At 54.2% G+C, this 24,145-nt stretch overlaps 1 protein-coding gene across 5 annotated transcripts in view; it reads left to right on the plus strand.

Moving 5' to 3' along the window:
• The window catches only part of TECPR2 (tectonin beta-propeller repeat containing 2), a 107,238-nt gene extending 83,532 nt beyond the window's left edge, over positions 1 to 23,706 (plus strand). For all 5 annotated transcript variants that reach the window (XM_057544294.1, XM_057544296.1, XM_007176185.2 and 2 more), the window contains 3 exons: positions 20,923 to 21,064; positions 21,426 to 21,575; positions 21,896 to 23,706. In XM_057544294.1, the coding sequence (XP_057400277.1) occupies positions 20,923 to 21,064; positions 21,426 to 21,575; positions 21,896 to 22,047 (444 nt within the window). In that variant the 3' untranslated portion in view covers positions 22,048 to 23,706. The remainder of the gene's footprint in view (positions 1 to 20,922; positions 21,065 to 21,425; positions 21,576 to 21,895) is intronic.
• The last annotated feature ends 439 nt before the right edge of the window (positions 23,707 to 24,145 follow it).

Consider the following 24,145-nt stretch of genomic DNA (forward strand, 5'->3'; position numbering starts at 1 on the left):
TATATTCTGGATAGTAGACCCTTTTAAGAATTATGATTTACAGATGTTTTCTCCCATTCTCTGGATTGTCTTTTCACTTTCTTTATGGTGTCCTTTGATGCACAAAAGTTTTTTATTTTGATGAAGTCCATTTTATCTACGTTTTCCTTTAGTTGCTTGTGCTTTTGGTGTCACATCAAGGACTGCATGAAACTGCGAATTCCTCTTCCTTTCAACATTTAGATTCTAGAATAACCTCTAGGAAGCAAAGCTAAAACTGGGGGAAGAAAGCTTTACTTGGAGTGCTCTATTGACTGTGGTGATCTACAGCTTTGCCCAGGAAAATGGCCAAAATAGAACAAATTCACATGAAAGGGCCTCAAAGCTGTGCTTTGAATAAAGTAGTGATTGCTAAATAGGCTGTTAAACATTAACTATTTCAAGTAGTTCCGCTAAATGAGACCACATTTTCTTATTCAGTAGCTTCAGTGTGCTGTAGAAGAAATGCACTTGGCCGTGGAATTTGTAGATAGAGAGTTGGTTCCTGTGGGGGCAAAAAACAGGCTTTACATTTGCACAGGCCCTTTGCTGCGCTTTTCCAAGCCCTGCTGAGGACCAAGGCCGGGGCCAGCCACTGCCTGCCGGAGCTGCGATGGAACGCTGTGTCCAGGCAGCGTGTCACATGCTCGGCGGCCTCACACTCAGTGTTTTAGGACAAAGCCTACCTTTAAATTGAATTTCAAATTCATCTTAAAGCTGCAGAGGGTTCTGAGAAGACTAGTCCAGGGGCGGGGTGGGGGTGGGGTGGGATGAGGCCTTGTTAAAAGGTTTAGAAAGGGGCTTCCCTGGTGATGCAGTGGTTAAGAATCTGCCTGCCAATGCAGGGGACACGGGTTTGAGCCCTGGTCCAGGAAGATCCCACACGCCACGGAGCAACTAAGCCCGTGCGCCACAACTACTGAGCCTGTGCTCTAGAGCCCGCGAGCCACAACTACTGAGCCCACATGCCACAACTACTGAGCCCACGTGCCTAGAGCCCGTGCTCTGCAACAAGGGAAGCCACCGCAATGGGAAGCCCACGCACCACAACAAAGAGTAGCCCCTGCTAGCCGCAACTAGAGAAAGCCCACGCTCAACAACGAAGACCCGACGCAGCCAAAAGTAAATAAATTTATTTTAAAAAAAGATTTAGAAAATCAGGACAATTTGGTTGAATTCAAGTATCAGAATGTAAATGGGGTTTCCATGTTTTGATCATAATCGACCTCTTTTTAAAAAAAATTTATTTATTAATTATTTTTGGCTGCTTCAGGTCTTCGTTGCTATGCACGGGCTTTCTCTAGTTGCGGCGAGGGGGGGCTACTCTTCGTTGCGGTGCGCAGGTTTCTCATTGCGCTGGCTTCTCTTGTTGCGGAGCGCAGGCTTCAGTAGTTGTGGCTCACGGACTCAGTAGTTGTGGTGCATGGGCTTAGTTGCTCCGCGGCATGTGGGATCTTCCCGGACCAGGGCTCGAACCCGTGTCTGCTGCATTGGCAGGTGGATTCTTCACTACTGCGCCACCAGGGAAGTCCTCGACCTCTTTCTGGTTTGTTTTATTTCTTCTTGGATGTGCACATCCTGGTCTACAGGTAGGATGTGTGCAGCTGAAGCAAACGGACACGGTAACAGATACTAAAGGGCACAGAGAAGTGAAGCCACAGGGATCTTCCGAAATTAGCAGCGGTTTCTCTATTTCTGTGTCCCTTTCTCTTCTCTGGTAAAACATCCCTCCTGTAGGAGTTTTGGGGTGAAGTTTTAACAAAGTACTCAAAACGAATGACTCAGTTTTCAGACTTGCTAACATTTGGAAGGATGTGGAGAAAATATTTATAGTTGTGTTTAGCATCTTTTCTCTGGAGTTTGCCGCTTCAGTGGGAGACTTTTCTGTCCATAGTAGAGGTGTGTGCAAAGCGCGCCCAGTTGATGCTGGGATTCCGCTGCACGGGGGCACTGAGTGCCCGAGTGGAAGAGGCTCGTCCAGCTGCCCCACCCGCACCGGCCCCCCCGCTTCCTTCGGAGCATGCTCGCTGCCCTCCCCTTGCCCCCTCCGCCTCCAGAGCAGTCGCTGCTCTTCCCTAGCCCGCCCAGTGTCCTGCCCTCCCCTTGCCCCCTCCGCCTCCAGAGCAGTCCCTGCTCTTCCCTAGCCCGCCCAGTGTCCTGGCCTCCCGTAGGGGAGGCTCCAGCCGACTCTTCCTGTGTGGACTGGCCCATCTGGTCTCCGGGGTCGTTTACTCTGCCTGGATTATAGCTTTTCCTGGAAAAGAGAGAAACTAGGACAACTAAGACTAATATGACTGGTAAATGGCCAAACGAACACTTAAAAACTTACTTTAAACTCAGCTGCTTTGGGTAATTTTAGCTCTATGAACAGAAAAACACCAAAATAAATATGCAAACATGATAACAGGTAATCCCATGAGAATGCCATGCTCGCAGATGCTGCCGGTGGGCACAGAACTTGATGCTGCTTTACACATCCAGATCTTTAGAGAAGTTCACAGCTAGCGTCAGGAAGGCTTGCGTTGGAGAGGCGTTAGGGTTAGAGAAGTCCCCCACCCCTGCTGGGCCTTCCATTGACTCGTCTCGGGGCACCGGGAGCGCGCAGGGCGCAGGGAGAGCGGCCCTCACTCTCTGCTCCCGTCCAGGGCGGCTCTGGGCAACCCTGGATGCTGCTCATACTTCCTCCGCGGCTGGCATAGGTCACAAACACAGGGGATGGAGATGGCAGAAGGAGCGGGGCACCCACACCCCTAAGCCCAGCTCTGCAGGTACAACCAGCCGCCTGCTTCTAAGAGTTTTGGGATGTTCTGAAGACTCGTGTTCCCTCCTGACATAAAAGTACAAGACCTTGGGGGTAATTAAACCAGATTCCTCTCACTGCGTTTGGGGCACCATGGGTTAAATCCCTCCTCACATCCCAGTGAGCGATACCACACAGAGACACGACACGGCATCCTGGGACACGGAGCTCAGAGCTCCACGTGCCAAACATGAGACACAGTCGCACCTGACAGTCCCGCTTTTTTAGTAAGAGAGAGAGAACAGCGTTGCTAGTTACATGCTTAGTGTCTAGGAGGTCCCTGCTCCTGAGGATGTTGCCTGGGGTTCGTGCTGAGGCCCAAGTTGAGTTCTGCAGGGTGCGTGCCGCATGGGCAGCGACATCCCCTGCACGATGCTTCCCAGAGGAGGTTTTCTTCCCGTGGAGAATAAAAATGTCAGTTACCAAGTATGTCTGATGATTCTGTTTTTGTTTAAAAGAAAAATAAAATTATGTGCGGGACTTCCGTGGTGGTCTGATGGTTAAGAATCCACCTTCCAGTGCAGGGGACGTGGGTTAGTTCCCTGACCAGGGAACTAAGATCCCACATGCTGTGGGGCAACTGGGCCTGTGTGCCACAACTGTGGAGCCTGCGGGCCACAACTAGAGAGCCCGTGTGCTGCAACTACAGAGCCCACGCGCTCTGGATCCTGCGTGCCACAACAAAGAGCCCACGCTCCACAACAGAAGATCCCATGTGCCTCAAGTAAGACCCGACACAGCCAAAAATAAATAAGTAAATAAATATTTTTTAAAAATTGTGTGTACATTGAAAAACTCTATAAAGATATACAGCAAATGATAGCAGTGGTTATAGCTGTGTGGTGCTGTTGTGGCTGATTGTTTTTCTTCCTTTAATTCACTTCTATCTTGTGAATATCTTGCAATGAACTTATATTACTTATGGAGTAAGTTCATAACTGAATAACCTAATAAGAATCAGTCTTGGGAAATAATCAGAAATGTTCGCAAAGCTCTTTGTTTTTATGCTGTTTATGACAGTGGAAGCTTGACTGTGTCCAGTGCAGACAGCGAGGCCACATAGGGGAGTGAAGCAGGGGTGACACCCGCCCTTGTAAAGAGTCTGCTTAGCAGATTATCACAATGACAGTTATTATAATAATTACGGATGGGGACTTCGCTGGCGGTCCAGGGGTTAAGACTTGGTGCTTTCATTGCCGAGGGCCCGGATTCAATCCCTGGTTGGGGAGCTAAGATCCTGCAAGCCACGCAGCGCGGCCAAAAAATAAATAAATAAATAAAACGCATAGGCAGGGCATTACAACAGTTGTTATGGCTTTATCCTTTATGTTCTAGAAGCTGGGGAAAGATTGCACACGTTAGGTAGAAAAATGGGAGCCATAAAAAAGACCCAAATCAAACTTTCAGGGATAAAAATTGTAATCCCTGAGATGCAAATCCCCTGGCTGAGATCAGCGGCAGTGTAGACATCGCAGGAGAAAAGGTGAGCTCGAAGACACAGTGATAAAAAGCTTCCAAACTGAAACAGAGAGAAAAGAGACTGGAAAAAAAAATGCAGGGCGTGAGTGAGCACAGGACAACTTCACGTGGCCTAATATAAATGTAGTCAGAGTTCCAAAGGAGAAGAGAGAGGGGGAGGTGACAGGAAAAATACTTGAGGAAATATGGCTGAAAATATCCCGAACTTGATGAACTAATTATGTTGAGTGAAGAAGTCAGGTGGAAAAATAATACATATTATAATGATTAATTTACATGAGATTTAGAGAACGCTGACTCATCTGTAGCTACAGAGAGCAGTGGTTGCTTGGGGACCTGTGGGGGCAGCAGGATTGGGGGGGGTTACGGAGGAGGGGCGCGGGGTGTCAGCAGTGTAGGCATGTGGCAACGATGATCAAATTGTACCTGTGTTTTTTTTTTTTTTTTTTTTGGTTGCGCCACTCGTTTTGTGGGATCTTAGTTCCCCAACCAGGGAGTGAACCCAGGTCCCAGCAGTGAAAATGCTGAGTCCTAACCACTGGGCCACCAGGGAATTCCCACAAATCATACGCTTTAAATGTGTGCGTTTTATTAGATGTCAGTCACACCCCTGTAGAGCTGTTTAAAATGTATCAAACAGTTAAAAAGTTGAAAGGAATGTGAGAGTGTGCGGGGCTGTGCTGGGCGCTGCAGGGGAGCAGGAGTGAGGGAGGCCGCCCCTGAAGGGAGGTAAAGGTTAAGTGACCAAAGGCAGAGGGGGCAGTAGGTCAGGGTAGCAGCCAGGAAGGAAACCCAGGTCACCAAGGGTTGCCAGCTCTGGCTCCTGTGGACGACGTAGTCCTTGAACTGGGCCTGGCAGACCCAGTGGGCACTTCCAGTGACCAGCAAGTAGTGCATTTGGCCCAGTGTTGCTGAGTAGGGAAAAGTGCTGCTCCGCGGTGCTCTGGGCAGGACGGTTCGTTGCTGGGGACAGTCCATTCTTGGGGACCATCCCGAGCCTGGTGAGACGTCAGTTTCCTGTGCCTCTCGGCTCTAAATCCTAGTCGTACCCATCAAGACCCTCTGGGAGGGTAGGGTGCAGGAAGGGCATCGTGTGACAGGGGAGACTCAAGAGGTCCTCGGGCTCACGCTCTGGGGCAGTTGGCTCTTGGCCTGGAGAGTTTGCCGTTGACTCCAGGGGCAGTGGGTGTCCCCGACGGCTGGGGCGCGACAGGCTCTAGGCAAGGAAGGCCTGCAGTGAGCCGTGAAACTCTTCGGCCTGGTTCCCTGGATCCAGAGTGCAGGTCTGTGAGACGCAGGGCTGGGGTGGCAGGTGCGTGGGGACCCTGACGCCGAATGTTTGGGGCACAGGAAGCCAGTGTGTGTTGGGGTCCAGGCCTCTCGGTGACGAGACCGGCTGCCCCCGCCGTGCCTGCCAGCTCTGTTGCCGACCCGTCAGGTCTCGCTGACGTGGCGGGAAGGCGTGGCGGCATTTCCCCCTCAGCAGCAGGGGACAGTGCTCGGGGACACAGCGGCCCCTGGGGCTCTGCCAGCCAGGACCTCCAGTGGCAGAGTCTGCTATTTGAAGTCAAAAGAACCTGAACTAAAAGTTATTTTTTTCCATATGAGACCAAATGACCTTGGGCAAGTTGTCCGAACTCACTGGCCCTTCATCTCCTGACCAGGAAAGTGAAGAATTACATCCACCTGGGGACCGGCTGAGGTACTTGCTGAGAATGTCCAGGCCTGGGTCCCTCCCCTGGAGATCAGCTCAGCGGGATGGGGCTCAGGCATCTTGGTTGGTTGGTTCTTACTTTAATCAGAGTCACACACGTAACTACACAGGTTACACGTCAGCTGGTTCTACAGGTGTGCTGCAGGAAACGCGTCTCCCCGCCCATCGCCCCCCGTCTAGAGAACTCCTTTCTTTTGGCGTCATCTCCCTGAATAACTTCGTAGGGAGCTGCGTCTCTATCCTTCTAGCTTAGGGGTTTTCGGTTGACTCCTGCTGGAAGGGAAGGGTGCCTGTCCCCGCAGCCGTGCGCCCGTCTCCCTGCTTCCATCCTCGGGAGCGGTGGTGCTGTGATGGGGCACACGCCCTGCAGAGCTGAGCCGGGCAGTAAACTGCACTCCGTCTGCTTGTCCGCACGACTCTCTGTTTTCCCTGGGCTCGATCGTTGTCTTTTTTTCCCATCTGGTTTTCTGTGTTTCACATATTCAACCCCAGACTCTCCCTGCCAGCTGTGTCCGTTTCCCTTCCGTACACTCGGGCATGTGGGCTCCATCCCATTCTCCTTGGAGTCATCGGTCCTGGATGCTTTGGCCGGCCCTCTGGCCTGGTCACTCTGTCTTCCTGGGCCCCCTTTGCCTTGCTCGTGCTTTGGATCCCTTCTCTCCCGGATCCTGTGTCTTCCTCTTTCTGTCTCTTTTTTGGTGGAGTTTATCCTCTGGTCGGTTCCTGAGAAGGGTTTGTAGAGGTAACTTTTGGAGGCATTGTGTGTCTGAAAGTCTTCGCCCACATTCATCCTTGACCTTGTATGAGTATAGCAGTCTAGGTTGGAAATAGACTTCCTTTAGAATTTTAAGGTCTTCTTCTGTCATCTCCTGGTGTCCAGTATTGCTGTTGAGAAGTTTGAAGCCATTCTGATACCTGATCCTTGATATTTGACCTGCTTTTTCTCTCTGGAAGTTTGTAAGATCTGTTTGTTCCCAGCGTTCTGAGAGCAGAGAGTGATGTGTGCCTGGGGGAGCCTGTTTTATCCTTCGTGCCCGGAGCCCTTTCAGCCTGGAGCTCGTGGCGTTTGTTCTGGGATGTGTCCTGTTCCCCTGTTGGCAGTCACCTTCTGGCCTCTGCCCCTCCCATTTCTGTGTGCTCTTTCTGGGCGTCCTGCTTTCGTACTGTGGACTTCCTAAAGTGGCCTCTACTTTTCTTACCTTTTCTCTCCTATTTTCTTTTTCTTTATGTTTTTATCTTTCTTCTTTATCCTGCAATCCCCCTATTGGGTTATTTCTATAAAAATACACACGCGCGCGCGCACACACACACACACACACACACACACACATACACACACACACACACAAACATATACTTTTTCTTTTTTGGGGCCACACTGTGAGGCTTGTGGGATCTTAGTTCCCTGACCAGGGGTTGAACGCAGGCCCTCGGGAGTGAGAGCATGGAGTCCTAATCACTGGACTGCCAGGGAATTCCTCTGTGATTATATTTTAAATTTCTGGACACTCCTTTTGCTGTTTCACAGTGGTCGAGTCTTCTCTTGCCCTCAAGGACGTTTTTGAAATTTCTTCCCATGCGTGGTCTCCGTGTCCCTTGAGTTGCCTGCTTTCTGTCTCTCCTCTGTCTTCTCCACGCAGAGGCTTTCTGTAGACATTGGCGACCTTGGTGTAAGCGGGGGGCCCACAAGCCTGGCTGGGGACCCTGAGCGTGCGTGAGACTTGCTGGCTGCGGTCTCTGCGTGGCGATCGGGCTGCGTGGTTTGCTGGGGGGGTCTCTGCTCTCAGCTGCTGAGTCCTTTCCTGCTCATTCTCTACTTTCCAGCCTCCAAAGTTGTGTGGCAGTTTTCTCCTCTTGTCATTATCCTTGTGAGATTTGAACTTAAACAACAAAAAAAACCTCTTCCACTGTCGCTGTAGTGTTGTTTCTTTCAGAAGGGACTGCAGGGATGGATGCGTGTGTTCCTTCTGTTATTGCCCAGGAGGCTGTGGGCTTTTCAAAGCCCTGCGGGTGATGCGGACACACACCCAGTGCTGAGAGCCATGGTGTAGGTCCTCCCTTCCAACTCCACACTCGTGGTGGCAGGGCTCTTCAGAGGGTGCCCCCTCCCTCCTGCCCGTTTTCCTTGAATCCTCTGAGCATCTCTGAGTGGTGTCGAGGTGTCGGTGCAGCTGTCTGTTACACACTGAGTCGCTGACGAGCACAGTGGTGCTGCCTGCAGGTGAGGGAGAAGACCTCCAAAAATGGAGTCTAACGCTGTTGGACGGAGCGGCCCCACTTTGAGGGCAATTGGTTTTCTGCCACTTCTTTATTTTTTTCCCCACGTCGCCTTTTTCCCCATGGCTCCATTTGAACACCTGTTGTTTTGAGCTTTCATCCCCTCAAGCCCTGTTCCTAAGAAACATTAGCCTTCCCTGGGGGATTTGACCCTAAGCCTTTCTTCTCGTTCCGGAAGGCTGTGACCCCCAGTCCAGGGCCGCCAGGGTACGGATGGGCCTCCCCAGCCCTGCAGCAGTCCCCTCACCAGTCTCTAACACCCGATGACCCAGAGGTTAAAACAGACACCCAGGGATCTGTCCCAGCTGACAGGTGTGTGCGAGCACCAGGAAGGGTCTGCATGCGGTCCCAGGGGAGCAAACCACAGGTCACCTCCAGGGACCTTTCCCTCCTGGGCTTTGCTGCTCTGGACGGCCAGCCCCAGGCCGCCTGGGCAGCAGCCGGTGAGCAGGGCCTCAGCACCAGGCATTCAGTTGAGCAGCTGAATGTGAGAAGCTCTTGGAGGCACCTGGGACCAGCACCCTGGGATAGAGTTTCTGCAGACCTCGTATCACAGCAACGCTGGAGCCCTGCCGCTGACCACGGGCACAGTCACCCGGGCTGGGGTCCGCGCCCCAGTGGTGAACAGAAAGAGCGGTCACGGCCGACCTCACCAGCCCCTGCTCAGGAAGAACGGAACGTAACAGCTGCCCAGGAAACCTGTTTCTGAGTGATTTTCTTTAGCACATCCCCCTGCAGGTAGCAGATGCTGTGTCTTGCTGGATTCAGGCCAGCTGCGGGGGCCGAGGAGATTGCAGGAGCCGGCACAGGAATCCCCAGGAGGGAGGTCCTCTGGCTTTGCAGTCAGCCAACTAGAGGAAGAAAGAAGCAGAGGAACTTTGCTCCCATCCAGAGTCCGGCATCTGGGTGCCTTGCTCAGCTGGGTCAGCAGTTTTAGCAGTGCAGCTCATTCTCCAAATAAAACCCTGTGCTTCAGCCAAACGTGTTCCACCAGTGCTGGCAGAGCTGCTCCCGTGCACCTGCCCTGGGTGCCTGCCGCAGGGGTCCAAGGCAGCTCGCAGAGCGGGGCTCGCAGGCCTCGGGGGAGACCACTGGGCGGCACGGCCGGCCCAGGGCAGCCAGAACCGCCGTGTCCCAGACTCAGAGCGTGAACACCTGGTAGGGGAGCCTCGCAGGTCACCTGCTCACCCTGCAGCTGAGGACACAGAGCCCGGGGAGGAGGGGATCTGCCCTGGGTCACACGCTGAGTTGAAGGCCAAGGTGTCTGAGAGCCTGCTTAAATACAGGCTGCTAGCACTGGTATCCGGGTCTCAAGCTTCTGTGAAACGAGAAGGAATAGACCCGAGGCAGCACGAGGCTCTGCTGCAGGAGAAAAAGCGCGGAGGAACTAAAACGACCAGACGGACCTCAGGAAGCGCAGCCACTCTGGGGCCACGTGCCCAGGGACGGCCGGAGGGCTTCCCTACAGCAGCCTCGGGGCGCTCGGTCCAGACCCCAAATCCTCAAGGGAAGGCACAGTTCACTGCGTGTCACAAATGTTGGGGGATGCAGGGTTCATTAGGACAGAGGGAGGGCACAGCTTGGAGGGGAAGGAAGGGGATCGAGAAAGCGCGACTGGCCGCCACGAGGGGTTAGGGTTTCTCTCCAGAAGGCGTCTTTCGCGGTGGCGTCTGTGGTGCTCTGCAGGCTCTCCGATTCATCCACCTTGGTGCTCCTGAACCATTCCTGCTGAATTTTATCCAAGGTCACATGAAGTCCATACCAGAAGGATCTGTCTAGATAAACGTTACCTTTGGCTGCAAATTTTTCATTTTTTTTTCTTTTCTCCTGGATTTATTCACATTCTGGCTGAGGGAAGTGTGTGTGTGTGTGTGTGTGTGTGTGTGTGTGTGTGTTCCTTGGGACAAAGGCTCAGTCTGCTACAAGTCTGGAGAAATCTGGTCTGAGCCCCAGAGCCATGGGCAGGACCCTCACTCCTCAGCCTGAGTTTTGTCAGTTTTCTCACCCGGGATACGAGGGGGTTGGGCTTAGCCGGTCTCCTGCATCCCTTCCAGCCCCAAATCGGTTTTGGTGAGCCCTTGATTCAGAAAAGCCAGAGCTTTTTAGTAAGAGGCTGTGTTTTCTCTTGAGCTGGAGTTGGTTGTGCTGCCCTCCCTCTCCTCACGTGGGGTTCCTGAGCCTTGCTGCCCCCCGATATGCCAGTTGCATGAGGGTTTCTTGAGCAGAGGCTCTGTGAGACCAGCCACGCTTGGAGCTCTGCGGGCTGTGAAAATGGAAAAGCGTGACGGATTCCGAGTCTGCCCAGCCCCGAGGGGATTGGGGTATGGGGGGCACACTGGGGAAGGCCTGGTGGGATGAGCCTGGATGGGGCCCCTTCGGGCTGGGAGATGGGGCAGGGGGTCCTTCAGGAGGCCAGTGAAGCAGGTGGTTTGTGAGATGGGCCTTGCAGAGCAGGGAGGGTTTTAGCAGCAGACTTGCAAAGGGGAATCCAGAGGTGGGGTGCAAAGTCCTGTTTGCTTAGAGCCAAAGCCCAGCACTGTTGGGCCTGGCCAACCATGAGGCCAGAAAGGGGGTGCTGCTGGGAGAGGGTGCAGGGCTGTGGGGGGCGGGGGTTACCCTGCAGGTAGCAGGGACCATGGCCAATGGTGCAAGACAGTTACATGCCCAGTGCAGATTATCCTGCAGCCCCAGGTAGGATGGAGACCAGTTCGGAGGCCCCTGAAGCAATTGAGGCCACACACCACAGGGTCCAAGCTTGCAGTCTCACGAAATTGGGTAGAAAACCAATGTTAGTGAAAATAGCTGAGGGAGGGGTGGATGACCTCTGGGTTGCACACTTCTGCCTGCCTCAGCTGCCACCAGCGGAGGGGAGGGTGACCGGTGACCAGGGCCATCAGCTGTATCTCTCCATTGTCTGTGATTACCAGAGTCTTATCCTATGAGTGTGTGGTGTTTTTTTTTTTTTTTTTTTATTGGAGTATAGTTGATTTACAATGCTGTGTTAGTTTCTGCTGTACAGCAAAGTGAATCAGTTACACATATACATATATCCACTCTTGTTTTAGATTCTATTCCCATATAGGCCATTACAGAGTACTGAGTAGAGTTCCCTGGGCTATACAGTAGGTTCGTATTAGTTATCTATTTTATATATAGTAGTGTGTATATGTCCATCCCAATCTCCCAAATTATCCTTCCCCCCCCATCCCCTGGTAACCACAAGTTTGTTTTCTACATCTGTGACTCTGTTTCTGTTTTGTAATTAAGTTCATTTGCATCCTTTTTTTAGATTCCATATATAAGCGATATCATATGATATTTGTCTTTCTGTGTCTGACATACTTCACTCAGTATGACAATCTCTAGGTCCATCCATGTTGCTGCAAATGGCATTATTTTGTTCTTTTTTATGGCTGAGTAACATTCCATTGTATATATGTACCACATCTTCTTTATCCATTCATCTGTCAATGGACATTTAAGTTGCTTCCGTGACCTGACTGTTGTAAATAGTGCTGCAGTGAACACCGGGGTGCATACATCCTTTCAAATTATGGTTTTCTCCAGATATGCCTAGGAGTGGGATTGCTGGGTCATATGGTAGTTCTGTTTTTAGTTTTCTGAGGAACCTCCATACTGTTTTCCATAGTGGCTGCACCAATTTACATTCCCACCAACAGTGTAGGAGGGTTCCCTTTTCTCCACACCTTCTCCAGCATTTATTGTTTGTAGACTTTTTGATGATGGCCATTCTGACCGGTGTGAGGTGATACCTCATTGTCGTTTTGATTTGCACTTCTCTGATAATTAGTGATTTTGATCATCTTTTCATGTGCTTTTTGGCCATCTGTAATGTGTGGTCTTCAGAGTGTGTGGTCTTACCACAACTAACTTAGTGACTGTAGTCCGAATTCTTGGGGGGATATACGAGACGAGAAGCTTGGAGTCAGAGTTAACAAGTACTGTATGTAACTCGAAAACAAGCTTGTCTTGATTCCAGGAAACACAGAACCTGTCACATTTCCAGTTCATGTTATCTAAACTCAGCTGTATTTTCGCTGCATCTGGCAGCTAAGATGAATCCCTTAACCTGAGAACGGTCACTCTGGGCCCCCAGGCCGGTGCACACGGCAGCAGAGCCTTTGGAGTCCCAGTTTGGGAACAGTCCATCACGTGAAAACTTCACCCCTTAACTTCAACATCATGTCTAGTCAAGATCTCAGTTTATAAATTGTGGAGAGTCTCTCAGTTAATGGGAGAGAGTAATGGTGTATCCTGTAACACTGGTGTTACTTGTTCATAATAATGAGTAACGAGTGCTTATCTTTTGAGAACATGGGGTGTTTACAGTCACGAGCAGCCCCTTTGATTTGTAAATATCAAAGCAGGTTGGTGGCTGTGATCTGGGTGCTTCCAGAAAGGGGGTGTGGCTTCCTCCCCATCACTCGCACTGCAGCTCATCTTGAAAGGACATTTAAAAATAAGCAGGAACAGGCGCACACCCACACACACTCACACACTTGCACACGTACACACACACACACATACTGTCTCACAGACTTTGGAAGCACACCAAGATTATACATAATTTTTTAGCATTTCCAAATGATTTTACATCTTAAATTCCTTATTTATCCATTTTACAAATTGCATCCTTCTTCTTTCTTTTTTTCATTTTTATGAAGTTTTGAATATGAATAAACCAGAATTCTAGGCTGCCTGCTTTTTTTTCTTATTGAGATTTTTATTGTGAAAACTGCAGATTCACATGCATTTGTAGGAAATAACAGAGACCCTGTGTACCTTTTACCCAGTCTCCCCCAATGATGACATCTTGCAAAACGATAGTACATTGTCACAACCAAGGCCTCTCTACTTTATGTTTTTTAAAAAATTGTGGTAGGGACTTCCCTGGTGGCGCAGTGGTTAAGAATCCACTTGCCAATGCTGGGGACACGGGTTCAAGCCCTGGTCTGGGAAGATCCCACATGCTGCGGAGCAACTAAGCCCGTGCGCCACAACTACTGAGCCTGCGCTCTAGAGCCCACGAGCCACAACTACTGAGCCCGCATGCCACAACTGCTGAGCCCGCATGCCACAACTACTGAGCCCACATGCCACAACTACTGAGCCCGCGCGCCTAGAGCCCGTGCTCCGCAATAAGAGAAGCCACCACAGTGAGAAGTCCGCACACCACAACAAAGAGTAGTCCCCACTTGCGGCAACTAGAGAAAGTTCAGCACAGCAACGAAGACCCAACGCAGCCAAAAATAAGTAAATAAATTTATTTAAAAGAAAAAAAGGGGCTTCCCTGGTGGCGCAGTGGTTGAGAATCTGCCTGCCAATGCAGGGGACACGGGTTTGAGCCCTGGTCTGGGAAGATCCCACATGCCGCGGAGCAACTAGGCCCGTGAGCCACAACTACTGAGCCTGCGCGTCTGGAGCTTGTGCTCTGCAACGAGAGAGGCCGCGACAGTGAGGGGCCCGCGCGCCGCGATGAACAGTGGTCCCCGCTCACCGCAACTAGAGAAAGCCCTAGCATAGAAACGAAGACCCAACACAGCCAAAATAAATAAATAAATAGCGTTCCCTTTATAAAAAATAAAAAAACAAAAAAAACCTACATGATCAGAAATGCAAATTAACACAAATATTAAAAAAAGAAAAAAGAAAAAAAAATTGTGGTAAAATACACATACATAAAATTTACCATCAGTGGCATTCAGTGCGTTCACAGCGTTGTGTGACTTTTATCACTGCAGATAACTGTGTGACTGCAGTGTGACACAGTCACACAGTGACTCTGTGTGACTGCAGAGCAGTTGCATCATCCCAGAAGGAAGCCCTGCACCCAGCAGCAGTCACTCTCCGTTCCTCCTGCCCCCCAACCCCTGGCAACCACTAATCTGCCTTCTCTCTGTATGGATTTTTCTCTCCTGGATGTTTCATATAAATGGAGTCATACAATATGTGGCCTTTTGTGATTGGCTTTGTTCACTGAGCATCATTTTTTAAAAAAGTATTTATTTATTTATTGGCTGCGTCAGGTCTTAGTTGCAGCACATGGGATCTTTCGTTGGCTCTCTAGTTGAGGCGCGGGCTTAGTTGCCCCACGGCATGTGGGATCTTAGTTCCCCAACCAGGGATTGAACCGGCGTCCCCTGTATTGCAAGACAGATTCTTAACCACTAGACCACCAGGGAAGTCCTGAGCGTCATGTTTTTGAAGTTCATCCATGTTGTATCAGTATCAGTACTTCATTCTTTTTATTGCTGAATGCTATTCCATTGTATGGATAAGACCACATTTTGTTTACCCACTCATCAGTTGGTGGACATTTGGGTTGTTTCCACTTTTTGGCTACTGTTAAGAGTGTTGTCATGAACATTCGTGTAGCTTCTGTTTGAACATCTGTTCCAATTCCTTAGGTATATATCTATGAGTGGGATTTCTGGGTCGTGTGGTAATTCTATGTTTAACCTTGGAGGAACTGCCAAACTGTTTTCCACAACAGCTGCACCATTTGACATCCCCAGCAGCATATATGAGAATTCCTATTTCTCCATATCCTTACCAATACTTGTTTTCTATTTTCTTTTTTTAGCCATCCTAGTGGGTGTGAAATGATACCTCACTGTGGTTTTCATTTATATTTCCCTAATGACTAATGACGTTGAACCTCTTTTCATAATGTTTGTTGGCCATGTGTACGTCTTCAGAGAAATGTCCATTCAAGTTCTTTGACCTTTTTAAAATTCAGTTGTCTTTTTGTTATTGGATTTTATTTTATTTTTGTTGTTGGATTTTTAAAGAGTTTTTAATTTTGGATACTGGACCTTTATCAGATATATGATTTGGAGATATTTTCTCCTATTCTATGGGTTTTTTCACTTTCTTTATGGTGTCCTTTGATGTACAAAAGTTTTTAATTTTGATGAGGTCCAACGTATCTTTCTTGTTATTGGTGCCATATCTAAGAAACCATTGCCAGATTTAGCTCTTACATTTATTTATTTATTATTTATTTATTTATTGGCTGCGTTTTTTGGTTTTCGTTGCTGCGCGTGAGCTTTCTCTAGTTGTGGCGAGCGGGAGCTACTCTTCGTTGCGGTGCGTGGGTTTCTCATTGTGGTGGCTTCTCTCGTTGCAGAGCACGGGCTCTAGGTACTTGGGCTTCAGTAGTTGTGGTGCACGGGCTCAGTAGTTGTGGCTCGCGGGCTCTAGAGTGCAGGCTCAGTAATTGTGGCTCACGGGCTTAGTTGCTCCGTGGCATGTGGATCTTCCCGGACCAGGGCTCGAACCCGTGTCCCCTGCATTGGCAGGCAGATTCTTAACCACTGTGGCACCAGGAAGCCCTTACATTTATTTTTGATCCATTTCAAGTTAATTTTATATACCGTGTGAGTTAAGGGTCCAGCCTCATTCCCTTACGTGTGTGCTGTCCAGTTTTCCCAGCACCATTTGTTGAAGATTACTGTTTTCTCATTGAATGATCTTGGCAACCTTGTCAAAAACTACTTGGCTGTATAGATTTATTTCTGAACTCTCAATTCTATTCCACTGATTTACATGTCTATCCTTATGTCAGTATCACACTGTTTGATTACTGTAGCTTTATAATAGTTTTGAAATCAGACAGTGTGAGTCTTCCAACTGTGTTTTTTATTTCAAGATTGTTTTGGCTGTTCAGGGGCCCTTGTAATTCCATACGAATTTTAGGATCAGCTCTTCCATTTCTGTAAGAATACCAGCTGGGATTTTGGTAGGGATTTCATTGAAATCTGTAGATTGCTTTGGGTAGTATTGCCTTGTCTACTTCACAGTGTAGAGCGCTGTCTTACAGAAGGTAGTGCACAGAAGGAGGGCTTGTTTAGTCACTTCTGGGCTCCAGCCCCGAAGTCTGATGTGGAAGGTCTGGCCCCAAGCCCAGGAATGTGCCAGTTTAACAAGGTCCCCCACGAGTCCCAGGGACTCCAAGGTTTGAGAACCACTCTGGCCTTACCCATCTTCCCTAGGGAGGGGTCTGGGGTTCAGCAAGAGCGAGTTTCCTAGTTTGAAAATGGCCAGTTCGTGGGCAGGAGTAGTCTTCACAGCTACTTCCTATTCAGCCTCCTCTTGGCATTCTGGCCCTGCGTGACCTCTGGGAGTAAGGTCATTGGAATTTGTTCCAGTTGACTTTTGTGAAGCAGCATTTTTTGGGCTGAGTTCAGGAGCTCTCGGGGTGGCAGAGGGTGGGTGACATTTATGGAATCTTCCTGTCTTTTCCATACTGCCTCCACCTTAACCCCTTTTCTCCCAGAGGCCAGGGTGGTGTGCCTATCTGACCTGCACTGAGTCCTCGATTCGGCTGGGAGGTCCTCTTGTTCATTGCGTCTTGTTTCTTGCCATCAGACCTCGGATACGTTTCCAAACCTCTCTCTGTCTGAACACCTCTGATCTCAGAGCCCTGGGGCCCAGCAGACCTTGCTGGGATCTACTGAGGAGACAAACCTTGCAGGTGGTGCCCTGCCCTTCGCTTCCCGCCCCAGCCTCGGCCCCGCAGGCCGTGCTCCCTCCTTTGCACATGCTCTTGCTCCCCGGCACACTCCTCCCTGCCCTTTTCTCCTGGTTCTTTCCTGGCCGGCCTTCAGTCTCACTTCGGCCGACAGCTCCTAGGGCAGCCCTGCCTGAGCGCCTGTCTGACCCCAGGTACGTGCTCTCAGAGCACCACGTTCTTCACCTCTGTAGCTCCCCTTACCTGTTTTGCAGCCTTACATGTCCTCGTGTGACTGTTTGATTAACGACGTGTCTCTCACCAGACTTGAAAATCCAGGAGTCAAGAAGATTGATCCCCAGCACCTAGCACAGGGCCTGGCACGGGGCAGGCGCTCAGGCAAACACCTGCTGGATGGTTGGGGTTGGTGGGAGGTCGGTGGAGGCACGAGTGGGCGGGTGCGGTGATGGGTGGGCGGGGTGAGCAGTGACAGGTACATGATGGGTGAGTGGGTGGGTAGGTGGCTGAGTGGCTGGCTGGCTGGCTGGCTGGGAAGCACCAGTCAGTGAGTTTCCAGAACCTCCTTCCTCTCCACTTTATCAAACAACACTCCTTGGGACCTGCTGTTTGACTGTCCTTCAGGACACACAGGTGACTGAGACACCTGGAAAAGACACAGAACATCGCCAGGGCCGTGACCCAGTGTCCCAGAGGATGGTGGCAGCGTGTGGGGCTGGCGGGGGCGCCTGACAACTCTTTAGTGCCGCCGCCTCCCCTCCCGGGACAAGACCTGTCTCTGGGGCAGAAGTCCACTGCTCCTCTCCCCGCCTCCCACCCCCCAGCGACCCCAGGACTGCACCTGCCCCTCCTCCCCTCCTGGAACCCTAACAGCCCGCCTCCCTGCGTCCCTGTCCCTCTCCCAGGAGCTGACTTGTCCAGGTAGCCACCCCGCAGCCTCGTTCTGCCCTGTGGCCTCTTCTCCTCTTAACCCTTTGCAGTCTGGTTCAACGGCCCCGGCTGTGCCCTCCACCGCCCCTCTGCAGGCCTCCAGGGGCTGCTAATGGGCTCATTTTGTGTTCCTCCTGACCTCTGAGTAACACTTGCTACCACTGCTCAGCCCTTCCCGCCGCTTCTTTATTATCCTATTAGTTAAAGTGTTTTCAAAGAGCCCCGCCCCCGCCTGCCCACCACCACTGGACACCAGAGTGACCAGTGGGGCATTTCAAATGCCGAGGCCTGGGCCCTCAGGGTGGTTGGCGTGAGCAGCCCGTGTTGAGAATCAGAGCGGGGACAGCGTCTCCTGGGTCCTCCCCAGCGCCCCCAGCCGAGCTGTCTCTCAGCTGGATTATTCCGCCAGCTTCCAGCACAGGGCTCAGCGCCTTCCCGCTTCCCTGAGGTCGGTCCTCGCAGCAGCGGTGTCCATTCACGTCACTGCTCTCTCCATACCTCCCTTAGCACGGAATCTGCTGCCTTCTCGCCTCTCCCTCCTCACTCACCGGCCTGCAGGCTGGCGTGCCCCTGCTGGGGGGACAGGGTCAAGGACGCCCCCATTGCCATGGTGTTCCCCTGGCCCCTCTCTCCCCGTTACACGGCGCAGCCCTGGTGTGTTTGCCTGGCCCACCCCCAGTGGAATGGAGGCTCTGTGAGGACAGAGGCGCGTGGTCTGTCTGCAGGGGCGGTTTCCCCGGCGCCCAGCATCTAAGGGGCTCAGCAAGTGACCGCGTGGCTCCACGGGGAGGCGCGTGTCCAGGAAGCAGCCGCTCCGAGAGCTGCGGGGGTGGCGTGGTGTTCCGCGGAACCCAGCCCGGGAAATGCTGCAGGATGACCCCCCTCGTAGGATGTGTCCCTACGGGTGCCTTGCTCATCCTCGTGACGTGCAGTCAGCACTGTCCCTGCTTTTACTCCAGCGGCTTCTGCTCTCCTGTCCTTTGAGAACTGGCTGATGTCCTTGCCCCTGCCGCCGCCTCCCCTGGGAGTGCGGTTCAAGTCCCGTCCTGACGTCATCGGGTTTGGGGGCGGGGGGAGCGGCTGCTGCTCATGCCCTGAAAACCCGCCGAGCTGTACACTTAGGATTTGTGTTGTTTTTTAAAGGTATGTGACCCTTCAGTAAAGAGCTGTCTTTTATTGGATGAGAACAAGGGAAGGGCTGGGCTCAGGCACCGGCTCAGAGGGAAGCAGGGAGCCTCGTGTCCATGCCCCCAGCACTTCCAGGATCCAGGGAGCTCAGCCCGGGCAGGTGTAGCTCCCCCGGCCAGGAGCTGTGTGGGATTGTGCAGGGTGGGCTGCAGCCTGCCCTGGGCACGAGGGCGTGTGGGGGAAGGGCAGGCCGGCCGAGGCCCCGAGGAGGCAGGGAGGCACGCCGAGGAGTTCCCGCTCTACTCTGGGCAGTCGGGAGACGTGGCAGCGAGGCAGGCAGGCAGGCAGCAGGGGTCCCACAGTGTCTGGGCAGCCTGGTGACGGGCGGGACTGGGCCCAAACCGGGCAGTGGGGCCGGGGGGCCGAGGGGGTCCAGGTTCAGAGCTGTCCAGGAGATGACGGGAGCCCGAGGAGGGAGAGGAGAGAGAAGGGGCGCCGGCTCTCCTCCCGGCCCTCCTCCTGCGAGGGCTTCTCCCCCGCCTGCCCCCCGCCGGCTCTTCCCTGCCTCCAGGTCACAGCCGTCTTCTCTGTCTTCCCACTGCTCCGCTGCCTGGAAGTCCGTGGCTTCCATCAGCGCTTTACTGCTCGAGCCTCTCAGGACTCCGGGGCTGGGGTGCGGGCAGAGTGCAGCATGGACGGCCCTTCTCCGCTTCACCGCGGCGGGGCCTCTGTGGGCGGCGCACTCCTCTCTCCCCCCCCCCACGGGGCCTGCGCACCGCACACTTCTCCACGCCGGCCGGGCTCTGAGAGGAGAGGCTGACGCTGCCTGCTCCTCGAGACCAGGCTCGGCCCTGCCAGCGGGATGCTTCCGCCATGTTGCTTTGGTCAGAGGAGTGCGAGGCCGGATTCCAGGGGAGGGGCTCAGACCCCGTCTCAGTGGAGCCGAAGAAGTCGTGGGAAGGCAAGGAACGCTCTCAGTGTTTATGTTCTTGCCTGAAGAGGACTTAGGAGGCTGCTCAGCTGAGAGGGCCCGTGGGTTCTGGCTGCGTCTCTCACAGGCGCACGGGGCGCCGCCGGCGCGTCTGTGCCCAGCGTGGTGCGCCCACCGACCGCAGGGCCCTCCATCCTCCACCCGCTCCCTGCAGCCCCTCGTCCTCTCTGGAACGGTGTGGGGAGGGGGAGGATGCTGGGCCTCGGGCGCCCCTCCCCGAAGGCAGGGCTGAGCAGGGCCACTGGCCTCCTCGCCTGCTGGTTCCCGGTTCCTGCGAAGCTCGCGGCAGCTGCGCGGTCGGCCTGGCTCTCGGCCTGGCTCTTGGCCTGGCCCTGTCTGCGTGACGAGCAGAGCCGAAGAGGGGGGCTCGGGGCATGAGTGGGGAGACCCATCTCCGCAGACACCCGCCTCGACCCCTCCCCAGGCTGCCCAGCCACCCTTGATCGAGCCCCCGGGCCGGTCCACACACCTTCTCCCCGTGGACCCTCTGTCCCAACACTCTCAATGGCAACTGCATTTTTTGGTGTCTTTTACCTTTATAATTTATAAAATTTAACTTTTCATTTTGAAAAACTTTAGACCACCGGAAAATTTGCAGGCAGATTTCAGTACCTCCCGTAGCCTCAGGTCCACCCAGAGTCACCCACTGCCAGCACTGGGCCACGTGTGCTTTGTCTCCGAGCGTAAAGCTGTGAACAGGGGCTCGTGAGGACCCTCAGGGGCCAGGCCCCCTGCCACCTCCCCTTCCCCTGCGGCACCTGCCGTCTGTCGCTGCCCGTTAATGCAGCCCGCCCCTCCTGGCCCGGCATTCCGCAGGTCTTCTCCCGTGTCCTCCTGCCACCTGGCCCGTCTTTGTTCCCCAGGACATGCAGCACTGAAGAGTTGGGGCTCCCTGCTTGGTGGGAGGTCCCTTGGCCTGGGTCTTCGGGGCGTTTCTGTCCCTGTGAGGCTGCGCTCTGGGGACAGGCCTGGTCCCCCCACCCCCTTGCCCGCCGCCCCTGCCGTGCCGGGCTGCCCTGGGCGGTGCGGGAACTGCCCTCCCCAATCATGTGCGCCCACCTCCTTCCCTGAGGAAAGGCCCTTCCTGCTTCCAGCCCGCCGGGGTCGCCCTGGTCAGCGTCCACTCCAGCCCCAGCGACCAGATGCTGTGGGCCCTGGACAGCAGGTGGAACGTGCACGTCCGCGTTGGGATCACCGAGGAGATGCCGGTGGGGACCGACTGGGAGCACGTGCCAGGTAGAGGCGCTGGGTGGGCGGTGGCCACTGCGGCCACACTGGGGCCTGGTTTGTTTCCGAGGCTCTGCTGAGGCAGGTGACAGCAAGCGTCTACCTCAGTGTTCCCCAGCGTGGGGACCCCGCAAGCAGAGCGCCAGCCCCGTGTCCTTGGGTTCCTTGTGGGACGACCGTTTCCGGACCGCCTGGGCTCTGGTCCTCGGGTCTTGGGCTCTTGCGGCCTCGCTGGCCCTGCAGACAGGGCGTCCTTTCCCGGGGCTCCCACTCGGTGCCCAGCCAGGGGGAGAGCAGGCTTGCGGGGAGGGTCGGTCCGTCCCTTCTGCGGCCAGGGCCGAGGGCAGACGGACGCTCCGTTTGCCTGCAGGGTTGCAGGCCTGCCAGCTGGCCTTGAGCGCCAGGACCGTGTGGGCCCGCTGCCCCAACGGGGATCTCGCCCGACGGTACGGCGTCACCGACAGAAACCCTGCCGGAGACTACTGGAAGAAGATTCCTGGGCACGTGACGTGTTTCACAGGCAGGTGCCGGGGCGCCGGGGCTCCCGTGGACGGCGTCGGTGGGGCTCTGGCGGGGGGCCGGGGCGGTGCTGCTCCCCCGGGGCTGGTTCACCCCAACGAGAGCCCATCCCAGGGTCACACCTGGCAGGGGCCACATAGCGCCTGGACTCTGCCAGGGTCTCCCGGGAAGAGGACGGGGCACTGGGCCGCCCCCTTGAAGGCTGAGGAAGCCGAGGCGCCGGTCGGGGGGTGCCCGGGGCCCCACCGCTAGGCAGTGTGCGTGCAGACGGGGAGCCGGGCTGGGGAGTGACGGGCGTGCGACTGGCTCTTGTCCCCGCAGTGACCTTGTCAGACGAGCTGTGGGCAGTGGGCCCCCCCGGCTCCCTCCTGCAGCGGCTGACGAGGACTTGCAGCCGCTCCCACGGCGCCCAGAGCAGCCCGGCCACCGCCCCCCACCCCGAGGACCTGGACGACGAGTGGGAGGTCATCTGAGGGAGCTCTCGGCGGGCAGGCCGCCGAGACTCGTGTGGTGGACACGGGCGGTTTTGAGTCACTCGCCCTTGGACACGCCTCGCCCGCTCTCGTCAGACACGTCTAGCCAGGTTGGACGCCCCACTCTTGCTTTCCTCCGTGTTTGTTTCCATCTCGTTCCAGAACCCACAGCCTCGGCCGAGAGGTCCGGAGCCGTGGCTGTAGCAGCAGTGCCTCTGAACTCCCGCTGAGGCCGTCCCCGAGTGGGACGGTGGCCGCTCCAGTTGCATGCGCTACGGTTACCGTCATCTGCCGCGGTCACCTTCCCATCACTGACCGCTCCCGGGCCCGTGGAGCCCAAGGTCCGTGCCGTCCACCTGCTGAATATGTTCCTGGGATGGCTTCGTCTCCATCACAGGGTCCCTCCACCTCCTCTCTGAGATGCAAGCCCCAGCACCCGTTCCCCGTTGGACACACCAGATGGGAAGCCAGCTGTGCCAGGACAGGAACACACGCGTAGCGACATGCACACGCCACGCACGCCCTGCCTGCCCGCTCCCAGGGGGCCAGGCTCGCCTCCAGCAGAACAATAAAGGCCAGTGGGTGACCCGGAATACGGAAGTGTGCGTGTGTATCCGAGGCAGGTGTGGTGGGACGTGGGAACCTTAGCCATGTTAGTGACATAGGAATGTCTTAGGGTGACACTCAGCCCTGCTGCTGGTGACGTCATGAAAACCAGAAGCACCTTCAGAGGATGAATCTACTAATTCTTGCCTTTTTTGTTTGTTGTATTACAAACCTACATGAGATACCTCACTTGAAATCAGATCTTACAAATTTAGAAGAGAAATGTATTTTCTGAAACCAGGGGAAGGCCTTTGATTCCTTCCCCTGGTGTATCCTGCGCCTGCACCGTTCTCGGCTGCAGCCTCAGAGGGTGGACGCCGCCCTGCGTGCCCTCGATGTGCGGGGCCGCCACGGGACCTGCCTGCTGGCTGCGAGTGGCAGCCAGGCAGTGTCGGCGGGCATCTGGGTGGGTGCCCAGCGAGGTTGAAACGGGGGCCTGCTGTGGCCACGTCCGACTTCGGTCCCTGGGCTCGGCCTGCAGTGCCCACGCTTGTCGCTGGCATCTGAGCTGTAGGACTCGGCAGCCCAGCCAGGCATCCGCCCTGAGCCCGCCACCGCCCCCCCCCCTCGGAGGCAGCCCCACGGAAGGACTCCAGCCTGGCTGCTTTTTTTAGCCTGCCCTTGGCCCGGGGCCCAGTTACTCAATGCCTGTTTTCTACTAAGCAAGTGTGTCCCGGAGCCCCCAGGCCACAGGTGAAGAGCGGTAAGATTTGTTCTCTGACAGGACCCAGCCAGCCGCGAGGATGGAGGCTTTCCAGGCCTAAATGAGGGCAAGATGCTGAAATCCAGACCTTGCTCACTGCTTCCCTTTTACAGAACCTTTTTCTCCAAGCCTGGTGGCAGCAGAGGGGGCCCAGGCCGGCTGAGGCCCCTCTTCTGCGTTTGTTGTGCCTTGCCCAGCTCCTCAGATGGCAGCGCTCTCCTGAACCCACGGGACTTCAGTGCAATTAAACCCCAGTCCAGTTAGTTTGATACGTTTAAACTACTTGTAGCCTTTTTTTTTTTTTTTTTAGTTGTGCTTTGAGACAGTGCAATAAACTAGACTTTTCCGAGCCTAGTCGAGTCTGATGTCTGAGTGGTGAGAAGGTGCCCTGAGCGGGCACTCAGGAAGGCTGTTCCCACTGGTGCCGCAAAGAATCTGCTGCTGGTGTTGCCAGCCCAGCCCCACGGCCAGGAGGGTGTGGGCAGACGTCATTTCGTGACCAGTTTGCCCGGGGGCTGTCCTGGGGGAGTGCCACTGCAGAGGTGGCCCTGGGGAGGACACCCTACCGTGAGGCAGAGCTCAGGGCCGCTGTGGGCAGGCTCTGGGGGCTCAAGACCCTGGGCCTGAGTCTCCATCCAGGACATAAAACCAGATACCAGAAGTGCCGTAGTGGAAACCAGCACGTGGAAAAAGGTCACGTTCATGACAGCAGCGGGATGCATCACGTGCCAGGAAACAACCTGAACAAGAAGTGTCAGACTCAGTCGAGGGCTGGCCAAGCTTTACTGA

The sequence above is a fragment of the Balaenoptera acutorostrata genome, chromosome 3 (genome assembly GCF_949987535.1).
Source record: "Balaenoptera acutorostrata chromosome 3, mBalAcu1.1, whole genome shotgun sequence".
NCBI classification, from domain to species: Eukaryota; Metazoa; Chordata; class Mammalia; order Artiodactyla; family Balaenopteridae; genus Balaenoptera; species Balaenoptera acutorostrata.